The 18,831-nt window shown below is 34.0% G+C and overlaps 2 protein-coding genes across 2 annotated transcripts; both read right to left on the reverse strand.

Moving 5' to 3' along the window:
- Positions 1 to 2,467: 2,467 nt before the first annotated feature.
- Positions 2,468 to 4,192, reverse strand: LOC113740720 (uncharacterized). Its single transcript, XM_072046677.1, has one exon. It carries the CDS (start codon positions 4,190 to 4,192, stop codon positions 2,468 to 2,470), a length of 1,725 nt encoding a protein of 574 aa, XP_071902778.1.
- Positions 4,193 to 6,222: 2,030 nt separating this feature from the next.
- On the reverse strand, positions 6,223 to 7,959 carry LOC113740730 (uncharacterized). Its single transcript, XM_072046678.1, has one exon. The coding sequence runs from the start codon at positions 7,957 to 7,959 to the stop codon at positions 6,223 to 6,225; it is 1,737 nt and encodes a 578-aa protein (XP_071902779.1).
- Between the last annotated feature and the right edge of the window lie 10,872 nt (positions 7,960 to 18,831).

The following is an 18,831-nucleotide window of genomic DNA, read 5'->3' on the forward strand; positions in this document are numbered from 1 at the left end:
ACTGTCAATATAGGAAAGATTAATCAATTTACATATGCACTATATTTGTATGTTCTTTCTCTTGAACAACCTTATATCATACTTCCAGGAAAATAAATTTCGTATAATATGTGCATGCATCAAATTTCACGTGTCTAGTAATTTATTAACTAATGTTGGTAAGTGTCATGAGATCCATTCCTAATTTGATATTCTTAACTTAAATATGATTCATTTTTTGGCCATAAATATGATTTATACTTTATATTATTGCAAAAGGAAGTCATACAGTTATCGTTACTATTAATTGTGCATTATATTCTTCAAACTAAATTAAATGCATTCTCGAGATTTTTGTCAATGTTTGATGCAGAGGAGAAATCCTTCATGAGAATTATACGAAGCAATTGTGTCATATGTCATAATAACTTCATTCTTTTTTTTGTTTTTACCCTCCCACCCCTCTCTACCCCCTTTCTTCCCTGATTGACAAAGTATAAGATTCAAACCCTAAACCTAATATGGAAAGAACTTTACGAGCTCCTGGCCATTGGGCCAACCTTGATGATTCTTCATTTATTTATTCAGATTATGTATATGACAGAAACAAATTGAAATTGGTTTAGGGATAAGTACATATAAAAAAAAAATGAAAACATTGCAATTTTAATCCCTAGCATTTGTAAAAAGAAAATGAAAACATTGAAATTTTAATCCCTAGAGTTTGTGACTTTCTTTCCTTTCTTGATGGGCTCTATTTTGGTTTCAGATCAAAATTAAAAAATTAAGCCATTATTCAAATTATATTTTTGTCTGTTTGTTGCAATTGCAATTTTAATAACTTGAGAATCCTCCAATCGCTTTCCCGGAGATATGCCTTTTAATTTTCCATTTTTCTTTGAACAGGCATATTTTGAAAAGGAATTAATGATTTAGTAAATTTTATATTGAGGGTCTCAAGCTTCAAACTGGAGTTGCAATCAACAGGTTAATATCTTTAATTAAATCAGGTGACTTAAGAATCTTTTCAGAAATTCCGTTTGAGATAATAACTTGCCAAGACGAATATTATAAAAACCAAAAAAAAAAACCATATTTTCATTTAATAGGACTTGAATGGATCTAGAAAAAAACAAAGTGCCTAACAAGCTTCAATCTTTGCACCAATTCTTTTTTATGCTTCATCTCTTTCAAATAGTATGGTACAACTTGATCAAGTAAACTTGAGTGAAAAGCTTCTGTAGCACAACGATAGAATGTAGTTACAGCTGATCAAATAATCTGCAATTTTACTGGAACATGTTATTTGCAGGGACCAAATATTCCTCCTGAAAAGTACAAAAACTAGAATGTTAGAAATCAATATGTAATTTTCGTTTATCTTGAAATAAGATTCACGTAAATAATCCATTTGACTTTGTAAACTTGCTAACTTGACTTTCACTACATAAGCTTTCCTTGAGACATATATATATATATATATATATATATATATATATATATATGGATTAATTTTTTTTACACTATCAGCGTTAGATGATTGACAATTATGTAAAATTTGAATTTGAAATTCAACTTTAGAACACATGACAATTCTGTAGGACAAATTTCACACTTTAGGATGTAAAATGTCTAAATATCAAATTTAAAATTTAAGAACCAAAGTGAAATATATATATCATACTTTAAGAGGTAAATTGTCTAAAATTAAAACCCAAGAACTAAAATGAGAGTACATATGTAGTTTAAAGGTGCAAAGTGGAATTTAGCCTCGATCATATCAACAAGACATTGCAATATGTGGAGGTGTTAGGAATTAAACACCAACTCCCGAAAAACTCAAACAAAATAAGACTATCTCAGGATGGGACATGCGAGAGAGACTCCTGATCGGAGTCTTGAGTCTCCATCTTTTAAATGAAATTTGATACTCTCATTTATTAAAAAAGAAAGTGCTTGAGCTATTTCTACACTGTTTTTTTTTTTTTTTAAAACTATTTCAAGACAGCATTATAGATAATTCCGTACGTCTAAAGTTGGAACCTGAAATATCTCTGAGCTATTAGTGAATATTCCCTTTTGAAGCGCTATATTCATGAACCTTGTCGAATTAAATAAATATATATCAAGTTATTATCCGTATTATAGAGTTTTAACCAAATTGCACCTTTATCCTCTATTCTCCACACAAGGATAGACTTCTAACATCTGCTAATGTCTTTCTTGTACATCACCAGCTAAATACAACAATGTCATGAAACATAAATCACATTCATTTGCAGCGTCTAAAGGCTGAGGGCAAAAAAGAGCATTAATACTCTAAGAACACAAAAGATAATCAATTAATTCCAGTGTCAGCCATTGCTCTAATGTACTTAAAAAAGACAAAAAAAAAAAAAAAAAGAGAGCAAAATTAATCAAATGAAAACTAAGGCCTAGCTGAGACTGAAGAACATGGAATTGATTTAGGGTAACTAAGCACATAATGTTAGGAGCAAGAAGCATATCCACTAGAATTTCCCAAGTCACTTGCATTTGCATCTTCTTCTTCTGCTGGCTCATTCAGATCAAATTGCAAACCTTTTCTGACCAATGGGCGAGGTTCTTCTGCTTCTGGAGAAGCAACTTGGCTTGATAAACCTTGCCAATGGCACCTCTTGTGACCCCCAAGTGCTTGACCGGAAGGGAAAGTTTTCTTGCAGAGTGTGCATTCATGAATATTTTCTGCAAACTTTGAAGCATCTACCCGTTTAATTTCATCATTTTCAGCAGCAGTTTGGGAGACAGGTTTAGCACGATTTCCGTGTCCAGAAGGAAACGGAGAAGATCCATTAGCAGTGTTCTGAACCGTTGCCTTGAACTTGTTGTGACTTGACCTATGACCCCCAAGAGCTTGGTGAGACGAGAAAGTCTTGTCACAAGTGCTGCACCTAAATTTTTCTGGGGTACTCTCCTCACCATCCAGCTTCTGATTTAGAGGGGTAAGTTCCCCTTCTGTTTCTGAATTCTTGGGTGTTGTCTTTGGCCCCCTTCTCTTGTTCTTGACCCCCACATTTCCCTTCTTACAATCATTGTAGAAACAATGATTTTGCTGCCCAACTTCCATCTTATCCAATTCATGACCTGAGAAATAATTGCTCCTACCATGTATTTTACCTATTACAGTTTGCCTGGATTGACTACTTGATGATATTTCAATACCCGATTCAGGCTTCATTGGATCTTTTCTTTTACCTTTGTCCAATAGTCCATCGAGGGTTTCTTCAGAATCTGTGGCTATTTCACTAAATTGTCGTTTCTTCACAGGATAATCCCTTCTAACTCTAGCTGGATGGACTTGATCATCAACCCTTTTCTTCTTCAAGCCAGAAGCACCATTCCTAGCCTCCTTGATTTGACCTCTCCTGGTCGAGGAACCATCGTGTATGATCTGCTTATGAGCTAGGCTTATGAGCTGATCTACAGCATCAAGTATCTTCTGCTCTTCTTCCTCAGAATAAGTATCCAGAAGAACTCTAGGGCATTCACCGCCTCGCTTGCCCTTCACCGACCAGCTGCTCATAGACCTGGTTAAATCAACCACTTCTGCAACTGTGGAAATAGCTACGTTATCAGCCACCGCATCAACATGATAATCAGCGTGATTATCAGTGTCCAAGGACTCGTCTTCTTCCTCCTCCTCCTCCTCCTCATCATCATCAAGATTAGAAAAACATTGAGGATGGTCATGAGGGATCTTTCCTTGTTCTTTAGGAGGCTCCATGCCCCTCCACTCCCTATCAGGATGGCATCTCATATGTCCAAACAAAGACTTCCTTGATGGAAAATCTTTTCCACAGATTGCGCAAATAGTTTCTCTTGCAGCAGCATCTGAACTAGATCCATCTCTCTTAAACTTGATGGACTTATAGAATTTTAGCTTCTTGAGGTTCTCTCTAGCCTGAACATGAGCACTGCTCATATGACCTCCAAGAGCCTTCCCAGAGCTAAAACCTTTGTTGCATTCATGGCAGAAGTGGCTCTTCTTAACAGGGCTAACTACCACCTCAGCCCCCTCTTCAGTTTCTTCGGCGCCTTTCGGAAATTTCAGCTTCACTAGTAGCTTTCCATCAATGGAAACGGGATTAGTCTTTGATTGATGATGATTATTCTCTCCCTCCACTGATCCGGATTGCTTTTCTTTTCCAAGATTACTGTTTTTATTTTCCTCCATCGGTGAAGATTAGCAGAAGGGGAGAAGAAAATCTTGAAAAGATATTGTAGATGATTATAGTGAGATCTTGGGAGCTATCTGTATATAAGCTAGAGGTAATAGTTTGAGAGTGACAGATCAGAGGCCACTTTGAGATAAACCCTAAAGAAAGACAAAAGGGACAGTGGTTTTAGATTGACAGAAGGGCACTGCCGCAATTAAAAGGTGAGTTTTGGCAAGCCTAAAATCAGAAAATAAAAATAAAAGAGATTCATTCGCGGTGCTTCTAACTTATCTAACATGGAAACGATAGGTGGGAAGGATGTAGCTAAATACGAACGCAGGAAGAAGGGAACTTGCTTGAAATTTTAGCTAGCATGTACACATTATAATACACACACATACATGTGTGTGTTTATATAGCTAAGTACGAACCGAGAAAGAAGGGAACCTGCTTGCATATTTAGCCAGCATGTACACATTCTAATACACAAACTGTGTATAAATACATATATACATATACTATACATATGCATGCATATATACATATTCATATATATATATATATATATATATATATATATATATATATCTATCTATCTATATGCATATAATATGTGTGCATTTATGTCTGTATGTATTTGAAGAGATGTTTTCACCTTTGGCAAATCTTGAAGCTTCCTACTCTCAATCCTTTCTTCATATAATTTTGAATTATTTTATGTAAAATAAATCTCTATAAACATTTTAAATGGATACTAAATACTTAGCATTCATTACTTCTTACAATTTATCTAAAATGTGATGATTCAATAAACTAATAGACTACTTAAAATTAAAAATTTTGAAAAGCAGACAAGGAAAGATTCACTTGCCTGCTATTACAATAATGTTGATAATTCTGTAGAACGGATTTCATACTTTAGGATGTAAAGTGTCTAAATATCAAATTTAAACTTTAAGAACTAAAGTGAGATAAATTTTATCCTTCAAGAGATAAATTATCTGAAATTAAAACTCAAGGACTGAAATGAGAGTGCCTATGTAGTTTAAAGGTGCAAAGTGGAATTTAGCCTAATATCATCACAACATTTCAATATGTGTTGGTGTTATGAATTAAACCCCAACTCCAGAGAAAACTCAAACAAAATAAGACTATCTAATGATGGGACATGCGAGAGAGATTCCTGATCGGAATTTTGAGTCTCCATCTTTTAAATGAAATTTGATACTCTCATGTATTAAAAAAGAAAGTGCTTGAGCTATTTCTACAATTTTTTTTTTCATTTTTAACTATTTCAACACAGCATTCTAGATAATTCCGTCTGATGTTGGAACCGGAAATACCTCTGAGCTATTAGTGAATATTCCCTTTTGAAGCGCAATATTCATGAACCTTGTAGAAGTAAATAAGTATCAAGTTAATTATCTGTATTATAGAGTTTTAACCAAATTGCACCTTTATCCCCTTTTGTCCACACAAAAGTAGACTTCTAACATCTGCCAAAGTCTTTCTTGTACATCATCAATGACGGAACTAAGAGGGGGCTGGTGGGGCCATATTCCCTCCTAAATTTTGAAAATTTTAATTTATGATGTGTAAATATATGCGTAAAACAAAGTTGGTCCCCCTAATTTTTTTCAATTTTAGTTTTTATTATGAGAGCTTATATATATATATATATATGTATAATTAAAATTAATAGTTGATTTTTTTAGATGTCATATATTGAAATAGATGGAAATTATTTTGAATTTTGACCCCCTAGAAAAAAAATCCTGGCTCCATCACTAACATCACCAGCTAAATACAACGATGTCATGAAACATAAATCACATTCATTTGCAGCGTCTAAAGGTTGAGGGAAAAAAAAAACCTTTAATACACTAAGAACACAAAAGACAATCAATTAATTCCACTGCCAGCCATTGCTCTAATGTACTTAAAAAAAAGACCAAAAAAAAAGAGAGCAAAATTAATCAAATGAAAACTAAGGCCTAGCTGGGGCTGAAGAACATGGAATTGATTTAGGGTAACTAAGCACATAATGTTAGGAGCAAGAAGCATATCCACTAGAATTTCCCAAGTCACTTGCATTTGCATCTTCTTCTTCTGCTGGCTCATTCAGATCAAATTGCAAACCTTTTCTGACCAATGGGCGAGGTTCTTCTGCTTCTGGAGAAGCAACTTGGCTTGATAAACTTTGCCAGTGGCACCTCTTGTGACCCCCAAGTGCTTGACCGGAAGGGAAAGTTTTCTTGCAGAGTGTGCATTCATGAATATTTTCTGCAAACTTTGAAGCCTCTACCCCTTTAATTTCATCATTTTCAACAGCAGTTTGGGAGACAAGATTAGCACGATTTTCGTGTCCAAAAGGAAACGGAGAAGATCCATCAGCAGTGTTCTGAACCGTTGCCTTGAACTTGTTGTGACTTGACCTATGACCACCAAGAGCCTGGTGAGACGAGAAAGTCTTGTCACAAGTGCTGCACCTAAACTTTTCTGGGGTACTCTCTTCACCATCCAGCTTCTGATCTAGAGGGGTAAGTTCCACTTCAGTTTCTGAATTCTTGGGTGTCGTCTTTGGCCCCCTTCTCTTGTTCTTGACCCCCACATTACCCTTCTTACAATCATCATAGAAACAATGATTTTGCTTCTCAAGTTCCATCTTATCCAATTCATGAGCTGAGAAATGATTGCTCCTACCAGATATTTTACCTATTACAGTATGCCTGGATTGACTACTTGGTGATATTTCAACACTCGATTCAGGCTTCATTGGATCTTTTCTTTTACCTTTGTCCGATAGTCCATCAACGGTTTCTTCAGAATCTGTGTCTATTTCACTAAATCGTCGTTTCTTCACAGGATAATCCGTTCTAACTCTAGCTGGATGGACTGGATCATCAACCCTTTTCTTTTTCAAGCCAGAAGCACTATTCCTACCCTCCTTGATTTGACCTCTCCTGGTCGACGAACCATCATGTTTGTTCTGTTTGTAAGCTAGGCTAATTAGCTGATCTACAGCATCCTGTATCTTCTGCTCTTCTTCCTCACAATAAGGATAAGTATCCAGAAGAACTCTAGGGCATTCGCGGCCTCGCTTGCCCTTCACCGACCAGCTGCTCAAAGACCTGGTTAAATCAACCACTTCTGCTGCAACGGTGGAAATTGCTACGTTATCAGCCGCCACATGAACATGATAATCAGCCTGATTATCGGTCTCCAAGGACTCCTCTTCTTCTGCCTCCTCCTCCTCATCATCATCATCATCAAGAATAGATAAAGATTGAGGATGTTCACGAGGGATCTTTCCTTGTTCTTTGGGAGACTCCATGCCCCTCCACTCTCTATCAGGATGGCATCTCATATGTCCAAACAAAGACTTCCTTGATGGAAAATCTTTTCCACAGATTGAGCAAATAGTTTCTCTTGCAGCAGCATCAGAACTAGATCCATCTCTCTTAAACTTGACGGACTTATTGAATTTTAGCTTCTTGAGGTTCTCCCTTGCCTGAACATGAGCACTGCTCATATGACCTCCAAGAGCCTTCCCAGAGCTAAAACCTTTGTTGCATTCATGGCAGAAGTGACTCTTCTTAACAGGGCTAACTACCACCTCAGCCCCCTCTTCAGTTTCTTCGGCGCCTTTGGGAAATTTCAGCTTCACTAGCAGCTTTCCATCCATGGAAACAGGATTAGTCTTTGATTCATGATGATTCTTCTCTTCCTCGACTAATCTGGATTGCTTTTCTTTTCCAAGATTACTGTTTTTATTTTCCTCCATCGGTGAAGATTAGCAGAAGGGGAGAAGAAAATCTTGAAAAGATATTGTAGATATGTATAGTGAGATCTTGGGAGCTATCTGTATATAAGCTAGAGGTAATAGTTTGAGAGTGACAGATCAGAGGCCACTTTGAGATAAACCCTAAAGAAAGACAAAAGGGACGGTAGTTTAAGAATGACAGAAGGGCACTGCCGCAATCAAAAGGTTAGTTTTGGCCAGCCTAATTTCAAAAAAAAAAAAAAGACTAAAGAAAATAATTGGAAGTTGTGATTGGATAAAAAAGTACAAAAATGAGAAAATAAAAATAAAAGAGATTTAATCGCGGTGCTTCTTACTTATCTAACAAGGAAATTATAGGTGAGAAGGATACAGCTAGATACGAACCGAGGAAGAAGGGAACATGCTCGAAATTTTAGCTGTGGCCTGTACATATTCTAATACACGCATAGATATATATTTAACAAGGAAACTATAGGTGAGAAGGAAGTAGCTAAATACGTACCGAGGAAGAAGGGAACTTACTCGAAATTTAAGCTAGCATGTACACATTCTAATACACATACGTGTATATATATATATATATATATATACATATATATACATATACATGTACACACATATATGTACATATACACACATATATATATGTATGTATATGTATATTTGTATGTATATAATATGTATGCATTTATATATGTATGTATTATGAGAGATGTTTTCACCTATGGCAAATCTTGAAGCTTCCTATTCTCAATCCTTTCTTCTTACAATTTTGAATTTTTTTATATACAATAAATCTCTATAAACATTTTAAATGGGTACTAAATACTTAGCATTCATTACTTCTTACAATTTACCTAAAATGTGATGATTCCATAACCTAATAGACTACTTAAAATTGAAGATTTTTGAAAGCGGACAAGGAAAGATTTACTAATGAAATCCAAATGGGCCCATATTTTTCAAAATAAATAAAGGAGATTAAAGAAACCCATTCAATCAGTTACCAAATAGAATAAAAACAACATATGATTAGCTTATTGTTGAACTAACTATGATTTATATCAAATAATCGTAATTTTAGTTCGTCTTTTTGCCTAACTTTTACAAATTAAAATCTATGCTAAAAGAAATTATGAAAATGAACTGTAAAACATAATCTATAAGCTTTACCCTAGCCGTGGCCAAGTTTGGCCAGCCATAACCTAGGTGGGAAGGCCGAAGGTGAAGTTTGTTGGAAACGAGTGGATCAGTGTTTAATGATGTTTTCCTAGCCTAAGTATGGGTTGGGGAAAGTTTTAGAGATATCAGATGTCTCTAAGTTAGTTAGGGAAAAAGGGGTGCCCCTACTAATGATTGGAAGTTTTCTCTTAAGACATATATATAGAGGGATAATTGTGACTAAGTTAAGTCAAGGCCAAGGGCTAGGGACCAAGGTCTCGGAATGACTATGGCTCGGTGGGATGTTTTGGGTGGTTCCAAGTGTGGGGAACCACGGTGCCTAAGATTGCTATATATTACTGTAGCGATTTTATATATGTGAGGAAAAAATGTGATAGGAAAATGTGATCACGGAAAATGACAATATTTTCCGACGGAAACAAGCAATCCAAGCATGGCCAAGTGTTGGGGCAAGTTGGGCGCGGAACGTTGCCGATGGCGGGAAACGGGGCGCGCGGAATTGTGCGGCGATTGCCTGTGCGCGCCAAAGATGAACGTTGGGCAGTGGCTGACCGTTGCTAGCAGTTGCTGGGAGTAGCTGGCGGTTACCAGCCAACTCAGCCCTTATTCTTAGCGGGGTCCTGATTTCGTGGATGTTCTTATCAGACCAACGGTTGGGTCTTGTCAACCGTAAATGTGCCTATAAATAACGGGCTAGGCAGAGACTAAAGAGCAGGGAGTTTCAAATCTAATTTTTTTTCACTTTATTAATCTAGCTATTGAGCATAAGGAAAATTATTCCTTTTTTGTTTTGCTATACACATATAAAACAAATCCAAAAATTTTAATATCTATATTAGATCTTATATCTATTTCATTTTTTTTAGATCTACTAATGCAACCCAACTAGACTGCATATTCCATAATAAATAAGGGATTAATATTTATACATTGTCAATGTAAAGTTTTTTTTACACAAGCAAGTTTAAATGAATACCACATCATCACTGTTCAAATTTTAAATTTGCATTTTATCTATGTGTCATATATCTATTAGTATAAAAATTTTTATATTAACAGTATATATAACACTGATCGAATAAATAAAGGAGATTTAAAAAATCCATTTAATCTGTAGCATAATGAAATAGAACCAAAATGAAATTAGCTTACCTTTAAACCAAATATGGTTCGTACCAAATAAAAGTAGAACTTTAGTCTCTTTTTTAACCTAACCATTATAAATTTGAATAATTATGAAGAAAAAATAAATGCCATTTCAATGCTAAAAGAAAATATGATAATGAACTGAAACTGAAATATAACGTGTGAGTTTTTCTTTCGCTTTTCTTTCTTACATTGTTGTTGTATAGCATGTGCTCAAAATAATTTTGTTTCGGAATATGTCCAATATAATAATCTTATAACAAGGGTGATCTTTAAGGCGAATTAATTTTTTCTTATATGAACATAAATGATGATTTCATCCTTGAGTTTGTTCAAAAATGTCTCGAAAGTAACGCAGCGATTCAGGAACAGGATGAGTAATAATGGAGGTTAGGGAGGACGATTTATAATCGAGAAGGTGGTTAGCTGTAGGATTGACAGGACGGGGTGAGAGAAGAGACTGGTAAGCATATGAGGATAGGTAGGAGTATGAGACTCTTGAATAGGAAATGGAGGAGGTGGCGCTTGCAAGATAGAGGAAGGATTGCAAGGAGGGAGAAAAGTAGAGTTACAGTGTAAAAGAGGGTAATAGATGGAGGCGAATATTAGTGGCGACAGAGAATGTTGGAGGTGATGCTACAAGTTAAGGGAAGTATGGTGGAAAGAAGGAAAGAGCAGTACGAAAAATGCAATTACAAGATGGGATAGACAACAGAGAGCTAAGGAAATGGAAGGAAAGGTCATGATGTGTGTCTGTATGTGTGAAGGGAAGGGGTGGTTAGGTGGGGATACAAAGCAAGGAGAATGGAAGGGAAGGTCATGATGTGTGAAAGGAAATTGTGTATTTTTAGTTTTTTTGTGGATTTTTTAGTTTATTTTGGGTGTTTTTGGAATTTTTTTATGAAAAATGTAGTCGTTGAAAAAAATGATTTCTTTTTTTTTTCTACTATTCATAGATATTTTAAGAATATATTGGATTTTTAGGGTACAACAAGGTATTTTTCAATAATAAGAGAAACAACATGAAATTATAAAAATCAGTTGAAAACAATTTCTAGTTTTTTTTTTTCCATTGATTAGTGTAGACCTTCCATTTGTGGAGATGTTTTTTGATGCTTTTATTTATAAAAACAGATTGAGTGTACAAATTGGCTCAAAAATTAACACCACTTTGAACCTTTTGGACTTTTTCAAATAAATTGTTACGAAATTATATTATTCTTTTAGTCAAAATATAAATCCGTATATAGCATGGATCAAAATACTAGTTTAAATATATAGACATTGATGTGTTAGTGTATATATGTTATATACTTATTTCAATGTCTAGTTGGTGTGTTTGTCTACATATGTTATATATTTATTTATTTCAATGTGCACCATTGCACTATACTTTATATTTGAAATAGTTAAATAAGTCAAGGAAGAAGACAGATAAAAAAATAATCTGTAAAATGGGCACAATAAAAGGATTCCTCACGAGTGAGCTATAAAATCCTTGTAAAATCCTTGTTTTTGTTTCGGGATTCTAGTTTCAATTTTTATAAGGAAGTTACCATTCTTCTTCTGGTCTCACCTATCTTGAGCCTTAGGTGCAATTCATTGTAAAGATCTCTTTTATTATCTTTCCTTATTACTTACCATTTTTATTCATTTAGTTTGGAAAATTGTAAGTTTGAATAAGAACTATATGTATTTTCTGGAATTGGATATGGTGCTATTTTCAGAAGATTTTCTTTTTTTTTTTTAGGGCTTTTTGTTTTAGAATTTTCATAAATACTTGATTTTCCTTCCAAATTGTTCTTTAGTCATCAGAATAATATGAACTATCCAAAAAACGAAATATTGATTCCGTGTATAACAATGCATTGCATACTTGTCAGAATAATATCAACTATCCAAAAAAGAGATATCGATTCCGTATATAATAATGTATTGAATTGCAGAAGCCCCGCACCATCCCCTAAACCCCCAATTTCTAACGCCGTTCCTCCTCTAATTCCCTAAACCCTTTCAATGACTGTTAGAGACGGAGGTTGTGCTCACAACTTATCTTCGTTGTAAAATGTCCAGATACCAAAGGAGTGACGACCCATTTTCCAAGTTCCAAGTTGCCTCTGATTGGGATTTGCGAATGAATTGATTCACAAAGCTTGATTAATTTTGCATCTCTTTATTTCTAATTTTTTTGCATGTTATCAGTTTCACAATTTTTTTTTTAAAAAAATTTGTATGGAGCGCAATAGGGTTGTCTCAGAAGTTGAATGAAAGCTTTTACCAAATGCGGGGGACAATAAATGAGTGTTTTTTACTCCCTCCGTCCCGTTTTGTTAGTTTTGGTTTTTTTTTTCACACTGATTAAAAAGGTGTAATTAATTTGGTTGGAATCATAAATTTAGATTAATAATTCCCTAAAATACCCTTATGCTAATCACGAAGAGTGCCAATTAATATCAGTTACAGCTAATGGGTTAGTATTGGAAAAGGTCAATGTATTCAGTGTAGTGGGTTAGTATTTAATAATAATGTATTAATAACAAGATATTTAATAAGGGTATTTTAGACAATTTGAAATATTACTACATTTTTTAATGGAAAAATGGACTACAATTTGGGACAGACAAAAAAGAAAAACAAGACTATCAAAGTGGGACGGAGGAAGTAATAAAAAAAAGTTAGAGCAAAACCCCTGATAAACCCTATCAAGCTTTTTTCCGCGTAATTCTCATTTTTTAGTCTAAGACCCGACCCTTTTACCTATCCAAAGAGGCCCAGTTCTCACATTTAATTCTCAATTAATCGTACGTATGAGACCTGACCCATCTGACATGTACTTGAAAAACAGTAACATTAGATGACTATAGGGTGAATTGTGCTATGAAAATAGTAAGTTTGAATACTGATTTGGTCTGCATTAGTTTTGCCAAATTTACTACTTAATAGTACAAACTTGCTATTTTATGTGAAACTTACACAAAGTTGAATTAGTAAATTTAATTACAATAATAGTAAGTTTTGAAAGACAAATGGTAAGTCTTATTAATAAAAAAAAAGGTATTTTTTACAAGTGTTTAAAATTTACTACTTCATTGCACAAACTTACCAATATATTCGTGAAACTTACTTAAAGCTAGTTTAGTAAATTCTTTATAATTATAGTAAGTTTTGGAAGATAAACGGAAAGTTTGTGCATTGAAAAGGTAACTTAATTATATGGATGACTAAAACTTACTACTTTATTGTCCAAACTTACCATTTTACTTGAAAAACTTACATACAGCTAGATTAGTAAGTTTACTGAGGTCAATAGTAAGTTTTGTCAGAAAAATGGTAAATTTGGCTAATAAAAAGGTCATTTTTGAAATTTACTTTTTTATTGCACAAACTTACTATTTTACTTGAAAAACTTACATACAACTAAACTAGTAAGTTTAGTCAAAATAATAGTAAGTTTTGTTAGATAAATAGTAAGTTTTACTAATAAAAAGGCAACTTTTGAAATTTGCTACTTTATTGGACAAACTTACTGATTTACTTCAGAAACTTACCTATTGCTAAAGTGAGTAAAGTTTGACAAAAAAAATATAATAAATTTCATTACATAAATGGCAATATTCAATATTAAAAAACTAAATTTTATTGAGTACTTACTTACCATTTTGCAAGACAATCTTACCGATTTATTTGGAAAAGTTACATGTACCATTGGATGAATTATTTAATTCACAAAAAAATGGACGCAAAAGGCTGTCAACTGTCACAAAAGGAAAGAAAACCAGAATTATTTTTTTTTTTCCTCAAGGAAAACCAGATATTCATGTCAATTGCTATTATTTTATATTAAGTCACCTAGTGGCATCGGTACTGCAGCACTATCCTATAATTCAGTAGAGAACCTGCAAACGATGATAAAGATTGGTCTTTAGTGGCAAAGCAATTCTTCCCTATAATCATTTGCAGTTCAATACATTGTGCAATAATTCGAGCACCCATTACCATTTGCCTCAATGTACCTAAACCAATTCTCCAGCTAAATACATTGAAAATCATAGTACAATAATACAAGAAATAACAAATTGAATAGATTGTTTTGTTGCCAACGAGACATTGACTTGCTGGTAAAATAACTAAAATTGAAGGTCTAAAAATTAGAAGTTTTAGGTTGAAATCTCAAATTTGTTCTAATATGATGAATAACATACATAGATAGCTTTTTTTATTAAAAAAAAAAAACCAATAAGGCCTCAACATAACAATGTTAAACAACCAAAGTTAGAGCCTTAATGTTTAGAGATTCTAGGTTCAAATCTCAAAATGTATGTTTAGTTTCACTCTAGTTTAGTGTTTACATGAACCATTTATTGGTTAGTTGTAATTTTACAAGTACCAAAAAAATAGAGGCCCTAAATGTAAATCTCAAAGTTGTCAATTAAGCTAGTTATACATGTTTAGAAGTGATGTTTTTTGTAATCTATTTTTTTAGTTAAAAGCCGCAAACATTTAATTTCACCCTATATTAAAAGTTGCTAGGCGTAGGAGCAAAAGTTATGAATTATCTGAATCTTCCCCTTAGAAAGCTCATCAATATCGAACTCAACACTTGGTGAATTGACTACTGAGCTCCCTTAGGAGATGCACTTGGGTCGATGAACCTTATGAGATTTACTCCTAGGCTCGATGAATGAACCTTAAGAGATTTACTTCTAAGCTTGTTTAGGAGATGCACCTGGCTTGATGATTGGCTTGTGTTGACTGTTGAACTTCTTTAGGAGGTACACTTGCCTTGACGAACGGCTTGACTATTGAGCTTCTTCAGGAGATGCGTTAACCAAGATCAGAGATACACTTGGTTTTGATGAATGGAATTATGAGTAGTGAGGGAAATTACACGAGGAATCGGCAGTTGAGTTCAGATGCATGTTTTTTAACAAAATTTGAGGTATGCGATTATTTGATGGAATGAGTTTCTAAGGTAATAAGATGCATGTTTTTAACAAATGTGAGGCATCTAATCAAAGTTTTTAACAAATCTGAACAAATCATCTGACTAAAGTGATTAGAGAGAACTTGCACAACTTCTTTTTAGTAAAATTTACTATCATCACTAAATATTTTTCCTAGCTTTCATACAAAACTTCCTACGTTTTTCAATCAAAACGTATGACTAGATTAGATGTGAGGTAAAATCTTCCTCCATCATTGGTCATTGCTATCTTTGTCAAGTAGAAAAGCAAAATGTTACAGAAATGGGTTCCTGTTTTTTCTCTCTGTACTGCTAATTTAGATTTATGGACTCCAAATCAAAGACAGCTAATCAAATCTGGATGGTAAAGGAATGTAACTAATAGTTCCGGTTCCAATAACTCAAAACTATTTTTTTCTTTGGATAAATAAAGCGGTGGTTCTCTAATCAGAATTTCTTCAACTCTAGTTTACATAAAGAAGAAGACTGCAAGTTTTGGTTTTGAGTAAACTTATCAACTGATTATTATCGGTTTGTTTGAGTTTAGGTTATCAAAAAATTAGAGACACATGGCTGCTGTATAAAGAAGGTACAGAGGGGATAGAGACTCGTTTGGAGACAGAAGATTCGAAGCCTCTTTAAACAAGTTTGAAACCAACTTGAATTTTGGGGTTGCAAGTGAACTCTGGCTTGTGAGCAATTATATAACACAGCAAAGTTCACGTGAAAAATATACATTAGCAAACATGTTGAGTTTAGAGGAAAGAGCAAACCACATTCGAATGAGAATTAGATACCAAGGTACTAACTTGATTTCGGACAGGTGGATCAACTGCAAAGTTTATTCAGCAGTAGAGCTAAACATTGTAAGTTCATCCAGGAACCACATTGAATTTGGATAGACAGATCAACTGAAAAGTTTATTCAGCATTAAAGCTAGATATTGTAAATTGATATACAAGCAGAAACACCACTATTTGTGTCACCTAAATCATGGTCCAACAACTCAAGAACTCACTTAAATCAACCACTTCTGTGTACATAGTCGCTGCCGCTAAATCTACCAGATTATCAATCTCCAAATACTCATTATCATCATCATTATCATGATCAGCATCATCATCAGATACAATCTCCTGGAGTTGATTAGAAGGTTCTATTTGCATAGGATCTTCCCTTCCTTCCTGCTGAGACCACTCTAATTTAGAAAGGCATTTCATGTGGTAAGAAGACTTAAATAATGGAAAATCTTCCCCACAAACTCAACAAACAATATTCCTAGAATTTGTTGCAACGTCGTCAGAAGTAGATCCATCTCTTTTGCTTTCAATGAATGTATCATCACATAAAGATGCTGATTGATTGGAAGTCGCCGTGCCTTTCAATTCCCGGTTAGGAAGGCACTTCTTGATACAAAACAAAGACTTAACTCATGGAAGTTCTTTCCCACAAACTGAACTGTTAAATCTCCAAGGACTTTGTCGATCAAAATTAGAAGTAGATCCACCCCTTTTCAATTTGATGCAGTTATCATTCGATATAGATGGAGAAAAATCACAAGTCTCCTGGGGTGACTTGGGAGACTGCAGGGCTCTCCAATCCCTCGTAGGAGGGCATACCATGTGGTATGACAAGGACTTCATAAACGGAAAATCCTTGCCACAAATTAAACAAAAATTTGTGCAAGTTTGCTTCTAACTGGATCATAACCAAATCCATCTCTTTTGAAATTGTTAAGATTATTGAGTTTTAGCTTCTTGGGATGATCTCCAGCCTGAACATGTCCTTCGTTGTATCTATACCTATATTTATGTACCATTTACTAGTTGATATGTTCTAGAAACTATGTTTTCAAACTTGGAGTGGGTATCGACTCGGCCAAACTCAGGGATCAGTAATCAATAGGTTCGATCAAGACTCGAACCAAATAATGTCATTATGATATCATAAATATATAATTAATATATAAAACCTGAAATACCATAACAAATAGATACATTTTGGTGTTTTTCTTTTTCTTACACATTTCTTACCTACATACCCACGAAGTAAAACCAACTTTGAAACTCAAATACATACAATCCAGCCAATAACTTCACAAATGAAGAACAACAACCTCTATATCCATCCAAACTAACAAACTAATCTGCATAGAAATCTAATACATATGAAAAGTACACCTCTTTATGTATAATAATCAACTCCCTCAAATTGAAATACTGTAATAACTTGTTTCAATCTAAAACTTTGAGGCAGCAACATCATCTGAAAGAAAAATAGAACAAATTGAAGTATAATAAGTTTAGTTTAGTTGAAAACATAACAAAGTATTTATTTAGATATTCACATATTAAGTTTCTATACATTGAGTTATTCAAAAATTTTCTAGGCCCAATATATATATTTTAGTTCTTTTTCTTAGAATTCATATGTCACAAATTATTGCAAAATATAATCTCTGGCAAGTTCTTACTTCTTACATGCGAAGCTTAATCTGAAATAGGAATGCCAAAAATGAAAAAACACTAATACAAAACTTGATTCCCAAATAGTAGTATCAATTAGTACTATTCTGGCTCTTATATCAAAGCACTTTTTAATCTACTACTGTATGAAAACAAACAATATGAGTGCACAGAGGACTTTGCAAAGGATTTCGAAGGTCATGGAAGTGATTAACTAAAATTTCACCTAGAGATAGCTGTTTGTTGAAGATAAGTCATCTCATATATTAACGCACTTTTTTAACTATTACTGGTACCATCTTTCAACGTTAGGCCTATGTTACTGTGGAATCATTCCACACATCCAAGTGCTTAGTCAAACATCAATTTGGTGTCCTTTTCACATACAATTCCCAAGAGCAAAGCAGATGCCAATTAACACTTTTATACTTGCAATAAATAAAAATTTTTAAAAAAAAAAAGAACAAATGAAGAGAAAGAAACTTACCTTAGCGAGATGAAGTCACCGGCGTCAGTATTGAGGGAGATGAGGCTACCGCCCTGCCTCTGAGGAGGGAGGAGGCAAAGTGGGAGAGGAGGAAGAAGGGAAGTGGGGTGTGACTTTTGGTGGTGACGCTTGAGTGCGAATACGACAGGAATTAGGGCTTGGTCAGTAGGCAAGTCAAGCAAAACGAGAAAAACGAAACCCAGTTTTTGAGTAGAAGATTTTCAATAATATGGCATGTGTCATTTTTCAAGATTTTTTAATTATTTATTCTTTAATAGTTCAATTAATGTTATCTAATTATGATTAATGTTATCTAATGCTTATCTATTAGTTTAGTTCAAATGTTTAGCTCGGCAAAACTAACTTAATAACAAAAAACTATCGAAGTAAAAATTCTTTACTTTAACGATTCCAATAGGTAGTAAAAGTCATAGTTAAATCAAATTATCAATAAGCCTCCCTTATCTAGATGTTCTAGAAGTTTTTTAATAGTAACAGTTTAGCATGTGTTTTATAATCTTTTTTGAATGCTCCAAAAATTTCAAACTCATCACTTAAAGGTCTCCAATGCCAAGCATGTTATGCTATATAAGGCTAACATGTCCAATTTATAATTCAATTGTCTAAAT

This window comes from Coffea arabica, chromosome 1c (genome assembly GCF_036785885.1).
Source record: "Coffea arabica cultivar ET-39 chromosome 1c, Coffea Arabica ET-39 HiFi, whole genome shotgun sequence".
Lineage (NCBI taxonomy): Eukaryota > Viridiplantae > Streptophyta > Magnoliopsida > Gentianales > Rubiaceae > Coffea > Coffea arabica.